This window comes from Zea mays, chromosome 7 (genome assembly GCF_902167145.1).
Source record: "Zea mays cultivar B73 chromosome 7, Zm-B73-REFERENCE-NAM-5.0, whole genome shotgun sequence".
Taxonomy (NCBI): Eukaryota; Viridiplantae; Streptophyta; class Magnoliopsida; order Poales; family Poaceae; genus Zea; species Zea mays.
Genome location: NC_050102.1, coordinates 82934172 through 82940782, shown reverse-complemented (window position 1 = coordinate 82940782; position 6611 = coordinate 82934172). Strand labels below are relative to the sequence as shown.

General features: G+C 47.0%; 1 protein-coding gene across 1 annotated transcript; it reads right to left on the bottom strand.

Moving 5' to 3' along the window:
- Nucleotides 1-2357: 2357 nt before the first annotated feature.
- On the bottom strand, nucleotides 2358-4884 carry LOC100383547 (uncharacterized). Its single transcript, NM_001368208.1, has 5 exons — nucleotides 4327-4884; nucleotides 3219-4208; nucleotides 3031-3143; nucleotides 2682-2822; nucleotides 2358-2597 (listed from the first exon to the last, which is right to left on the bottom strand). The coding sequence occupies exons 1-5, from the start codon at nucleotides 4870-4872 to the stop codon at nucleotides 2531-2533; spliced, it is 1857 nt and encodes a 618-aa protein (NP_001355137.1). The 5' UTR covers nucleotides 4873-4884; the 3' UTR covers nucleotides 2358-2530.
- Nucleotides 4885-6611: the final 1727 nt, after the last annotated feature.

Genomic DNA, 6611 nt, shown 5'->3' with positions numbered 1-6611 from the left:
TGTCTAAGACGTATCAGTCTTAAAAACTGGAAGGTAATGCACAACTTTAACTTACAGTTTCATACACTAGTCATAGCATCAGATAGTTACGCCATATGAATAATATAGCCACTTGCAATACTATATAAAATACACACTAGCATAAAAATGTCAACACAAACAGTTTAGTTTACTTCAACACTAGTATGATATAAAACTAATATAACAAAAGTCATGTAAAATAAATTGCACATAGCGTATGATGGACATGAAAGATACGATTTGCACGAATATACGAGCCACATGCCTACATGAGCAAAACAGTGGGCTCTCGGTGCTCGGCCTGTTCGTTTGATTTTAATCTGTACTGGTTTCTACTGCTTTTAAAATGTTTTTGTCTTTATAGATTGCAACTATAACAGTTTAAATAACCTGACTTTAATCCGAGATGAACAATCCGTTGTTCGTTGACTGAAAACAATGCCAATTTCCCCTCTCCTTTTAATTTAAAAGACGTCACATCATTTCTTATGATGCAACACTACAACAACAACAACAACAACAACAAAGCCTTTTTGTCCCAAGCACGTTGGGGTAGGCTAGAGATGAAACCCCGTATGAAAACCTCAGAGCTCAACCCCCAAAGAACAGAAAAGGGAAACAAAGGCAAAGGAGAACCGAAAACAACGAAACGGGGAAACACATAAAAGAGATAAAACCCACAAGGACCAGCAAGATCTAAAATGGACACAAGAAAAGGTCAAACGATTAAGGAGGAAAAGCGAAACTATCAATCAGGGTTCTGGCACGTGAATTGCACACTTCCACCCCTTCCTATCTGCGGCGAGCTCTTTATCAATATTCCACTCCTTCAGGTCTCTCTTCACAGCCTCTGTCCACGTCAAAGTTGGTCGGCCTCTACCTCTCTTCACATTTTCGGGACGCCTAATTATTCCGATATGCACTGGTGCCTCTTCAGGTCTTCGTTGGATATGTCCAAACCATCTCAAGCGATGTTGCATAAGCTTCTCCTCAATTGGCGCCACTCCTACTCTCTCTCGTATATCATCATTCCGGACTCGATCTCTCCTTGTGTGGCCACATATCCAGCGCAACATACGCATCTCTGCCACACTTAGTTGTTGGACATGTCGTCTTTTAGTGGGCCAACATTCTGCTCCATACAACATAGCCGGCCGGATTGCTGTCCTGTAGAATTTGCCTTTTAGTTTGCGTGGCACCCGGTGGTCGCATAAGACACCCGCAGCTTGTCGCCACTTCAACCATCCGGCTTTAATTCTATGACTGACATCCTCATCGATGTCTCCCTCCTTTTGAAGCATTGATCCTAAGTAACGAAAAGTGTCTTTCTTGGGTACCACTTGCCCATCAAGACTAACATCGCCATCCTCATACCCCATGGCACTGAAATCACACTTCATATACTCTGTTTTAGACCTACTAAGCCTAAAACCTTTTGCTTCCAGCGTCTGCCTCCACAATTCCAACTTTTGAGAAACACCACTCCTACTCTCCTCAATAAGTACCACATCATCGGCAAAAAGCATACACCACGGTAAAACTCCTTGTATGTCCCTTGTGACCTCATCTATCACCAAAGCGAAAAGATAAGGGCTCAAAGCCGACCCTTGATGTAGTCCTATGTTAATTGGAAAGTCATCGGTGTCTCCATCACTTGTTCGGACACTTGTCAACACTATAAAAGTATAAAGTTCTTGTGATACTTCTACTAAGAGCAGCCTTACAACAATAATTCCTACAATTCCTCGTTTGGCGGAAAAACAGTGTCTATTTGTTTTGGATTATAACGTGCCTAGATTATATAATTCCATTTATTTTGAACTGATAATTAGTTCAAAAAAAGTAAGATTATATAATTTGAACATATTATAATCCGAAATAAACAGACCCTTAGTTGGCTACCAAAATTTATCGAAGCAAAAATTGAATAAAAATATTGAAAAATGTATTTGCTATAAATTTACAGAAAAACCTTGTTTGATTGGCAACCAAAATTTGTCCTGACAAAGATCTGTCAAACAAATATTGCTAAAATTTTGAAAAAGTAAACTATTTATCATAGATTTAACGAGTCATGAAAGCCTTGCTTGGTTGGCCACCAAAAAATTATTATAACAAAAACTTGGCAAGCAAAAGTTGTGAATGTTCGAATAGGCATTTACCCTAGATTTAGCATGCCAATTCCGAAAGGTTCACAAATTTTGGATGCAAACCAAATGGAAGGCAAGAATTTGGCTTGGCCAAGTTTTGACAACTAAAATTTTGGCCACCACCAGTCAGCGTCGAACGGTCAGTATGATACGTAGATGCGAATACTTTTAGAAAAACGCTAAAATCAAAAAAGGTAATGCTATGTATATTTGCTAAACACATACAAGGTTTACCATGGATGGGATAGGAGAATAATGTAATAGATGTACACTCGCAACAGTAGTGAACTCCTAGCTAGGTTCTGAGCTGTTACATATACAGAGTAGGTAAATCTAAGATCCTATAATAAGCATAAGAACTACTGGACAAACTTCTCTACTTGGCTTATGTCAAGAAACCCATTCAGTCCGCTTGCCAGCAAGAACCTAGAATCAACAAGAAGCATAAGATCAACAATCTCATAAAGTGAAGCGAGAGTTAGGATCCGCTCAGTGTTATGTCTATGTTACCTCTCAAGAAGATCCTTTGCCATGGATTTGCAGCCACCAGGAGCATAGGACTGCATGTTTAGTGCTATGTTGGGATTATGCACGCTTTGACGAATGTGGACCATGCCTACTGCTCTCTGATTCTCGTCGTATAGTTTTGCTCTGCTTTCACAAAGTATAGCGAGTAAAGCATCCGTAGCCATCGTAGTGGCTATGCATGGACGACTTAGACCATCTCTAAGGTTTGTAAAATTTACTTTCTTGTTTTTTTAAGCCACCAAAAAAATTGAAAATATCAAAGAAGGGGTTTTCTAATATTTTTTAAAAGTAACTCCTAAAAAATATATATTGTAAAACATGTAGATGATACCTGTACATGTGTGCATCAACATCGATGGGATCATTGTTTGTGTCCATAAGGCATCCCTCGGCAACTGAGCAATCCCCGCAGTCGTCCAGCACCCAACCGAAAAGTTTGTCCTCCTAATGTTCGTATTCATTAATATTCTACTCCATCGGGGGATGATTATATTTATTTATTCATCTATGTGAGTTTACCTGGATGTAGTTCTTAAAAGCCTCAACTGCATGTGTGGCCCTTTCCTTGGCATCCTTGGGCTCACCCATGACGTCCATCCGGAGGAGCACGGACTCGGCGGGCTCCTGCAGATCCCTGATAAGGCTCCCTACCCCTCCCTCCACCCCTGCTAGCTTCATCCGGACCATCTCAATGATGATCTTCACCACCATGTAGGCGCCGTCGTCGAGGAAGTAGTTCTCCTTGAGCGCGCCGTGCCCGGTCGTCTCCATCATCAGGTGCGTCTCCACGCCGTCGGCGTTCAGCTGCACGCCCTTGTCTATGACGTTGCGGTAGCCGACGCGGTACAGGCAGTGGCGGCCTCCCCTGGACTCGACGAACCTCGTGAGCCCGTCGCTGGCGCGCGCGTCGGTGACCACCATGGTGCCCGGGTGCTCGCCCAGCACGATGGCCGACATGAGCGCGATGAGGCGGTCGCCGTTGATGGCCGCGCCCCCGGCGTCCACGACGCCGCTGCGGTCCACGTCGGTGTCGAAAACGACGCCCAGGTCCGCGCCCTGCGCCAGCACGGCGCCGCGGGTGAGCGACATGGCGGTGGCGTCCTCCGGGTTGGGTATGTGGTTGGGGAACCTGCCGTCGGGCTCCAGGTGGAGGCTGCCCGTGGTGTCGGCCCCCAGCTTCTCCAGCACGTCCCAGGTGAAGAACCCGCCGCAGCCGTTGCCCGCGTTCACCACCACCTTGAAGCCCCTCAGTGGGGTGTCGTAGTGCGTCGGGTGCGCCACGCGCTGCTTGATGATGTCGCGGAGGTGCTGCGCGTAGGCGCTCATCAGGTCCACGCGCATCACCACCGGCGGCGTGCCCCTGCCGCCGCCGCCGACTCCCGTCTTCCGCGCCACGTACTTGTGCGCTGCGCGGTCGCAGATGTTCTCGACGTCGCCGGAGGTGAGCCCGCCGCGCTTGGTGAAGAACTTGAGGCCGTTGCGGGTGTAGGGGAGGTGTGACGCCGTCATCTGCATGCATGCAACTCCGATCCGAACGTAGTAATTGACAAGTGAAACACATGCATTGCATGGCATGCACGCACACCAACACGACGCAAACGTAAAATACGTATCATTACTTCACTACCATAATAGAGCCGTCATAGTTGAAGCGTGGCAGTATGGTGCTCATGAAGCAGGCCGGCGTGGTGGCGAGCCCCATGTCGAAGACGGAGCAGCCCGCCCTGGCGAGCCCCGCGAAGAGCGCCGCGCTGAGCCGCGGCCCCGACAGCCTCGGGTCGCGGCCGACGGACACACGCAGCTGCTCGGGCTCCTGGCCCCGGAGCCGGAGCTCCTCCTCTCGCAGCCACTCCCCGAAGCTCTCGGCGATGGCCTCGACCGCCAGCGGCGTGAGGTCCACGGCCCGGCCTTTCTCGCCCTCCAGCGCGACGCCCCGCACGTCCGACCCGTTCTGCAGCCGCCTGATACTGTCGCCCTCTTCTCCCCCTGCCTGTGCCACGCCCGCGGGCTGCCCACGGGAGCTCGCCGCCGTGGCCCTTGTCGTCACCTGCTGCCCAAAGCTTCGTGTCTTCCAGGACAGCAGAGGAGGAGGGCAGCACCGCGCCGCGCCGCGGCTCGTGTGCTTGCATGATGATGGCTGCACAGTTGCCGGCGAAGTGGTGACCATGGCCATAGCATGCAACTGTAGTCACGCACGCACGAGTCAAAAATTGCTAATGCATGAATCATCGGACACCGGAAAAGATATACGCGCCGATCTCGGCAAGAAAGAGATTATTTGGCAGCCGGCGGAAGGATATGGATATTTTGGGTGCAGGCCAGGACACCAGGAGTTCGTCGGGATGCTGCGGACTTGATGATAGAGCGTGTGGGGTGGAGGCGTGTGATAGCTAATTCTGTGGTGCCGCCAATCTGCCACGTCCACACGTGGGCGAAAGAAGAAATTTTTTTGGGTTACAAGTTATACCTATGCTTATATTGATATTGAAAGCGACTAAAGTTCACAAAGTAAAAGCTGAGGTTACTAGCTCACTCTAGCGTACTGTAGAAAAGGACATCAATAATACCGATTGAAAAACTGACTACGGCACCAGATCCCCCAATCTATATTGGGTAATTAGGACTAAAGACGTCAATATTTAATTCGACTGTATGACTTGCTACTAAACCATTAATACCAGTCGTTGGCTTGAACAAGTTGATAGCCATCTAGCGGGGTGAATAGACGAAATCTAAAATTTAATCATTTAACCAAAACTTGATCCCAAATTAGTCGGTTAGAGCAAGTGGTAAGTTAATCGAAATTAGGGGGATAAGTTTTTCTTGAAATTGTTGCTCTAATGAGTGAGGAATAAATTTGGGAGCAACACAAATGATTTGAATTAAAGATCAAAGCAAGAGAACTTAGAGAGGAAGAGGAAAAACAAATCTCAATCATACAAACACAAGTGACATGACAATTTATTTACCAGAGTTCGGTTTCTAAATGAAACCTAAGTCTCTGTTGAGATGTCCCAAGGGACTAGGTCTCTTTACACCCTCTCAAACGATTCCGAAGATCAAACTTGAGTCCTCTCACTTTTCTCAATTCGATCGAGTGACCAGAGCCTCTGCAAGGCGCTCCACAAGTTTGGAGGCTCTTGCTAGCTTTATAATCTCAATGTGAGTCAAAAAAACTCGAAGCACAAGACCATAGCACACACTCTTCTCCATTGCTCTCTCATAAGGCACTATCACAAATAACACTAGAATGGTTGTCACTTGTTTAATTCTCTCTATTGTGGCACTTGTGAGGCTTTTTATCTCTTGGGAGTGTTACTCTAACTTGTAGGAGTTATTGCTCAGTTCTTGTGTATTGAATAGTCTAGTTGAGGGTATATTTATAGCCCTCAACCACCCAAATATAAGTTGGGAACAATCCCCAAAACTGCACTTTTTGTGGATGCACCTGACCGCCTACAGTATAGGTCCAACTCACCACGAGACTTCTGCCATGCTGGTGAGATCAGTGACCATTTTGACGAAAAGTTATCTTGTTAGTGGCACTGGACTGGTCCAGTGCACTACCAGACCCTACCACATGTGACGCCACGTTTGATAGAGGCGAAGGCTGTGGCGGAACTGCCCAGATTATTCCAGCTTAAGTGCTCATGTATCGTCTTAGGGGTAATGATACACTTAAATCGGAATAAACTATCAGTCCGTCGGATCTAGTTCGATAAAAGCACTAACAAGGACCGAGTACCATTTTCTCAGTCCAGTGCACTACCAGACCCTGCCACATGTGCCACCATGTTTGATAGAGGCGAAGGTTGTGGCGGAACCGCCCAGATTATTCCAGCTTAAGTGCTCATGTATCGTCTTAGGGGCAATGATACACTTAAATCGGAATAAACTGTCAGTCCGTTGGAT

Excerpts from the sequence above, each read along its gene's own strand:
- LOC100383547 (NM_001368208.1), bottom strand. The coding sequence starts at position 4,872 with ATGGCCATGGTCACCACTTCGCCGGCAACTGTGCAGCCATCATCATGC. Across the intron at positions 4,209-4,326 it reads ACTATGACGGCTCTATTATG|ATGACGGCGTCACACCTCCC; the intron begins GTAGTGAAGTAA and ends GCATGCATGCAG. Across the intron at positions 2,598-2,681 it reads GCAAAGGATCTTCTTGAGAG|GTTCTTGCTGGCAAGCGGAC; the intron begins GTAACATAGACA and ends TGTTGATTCTAG.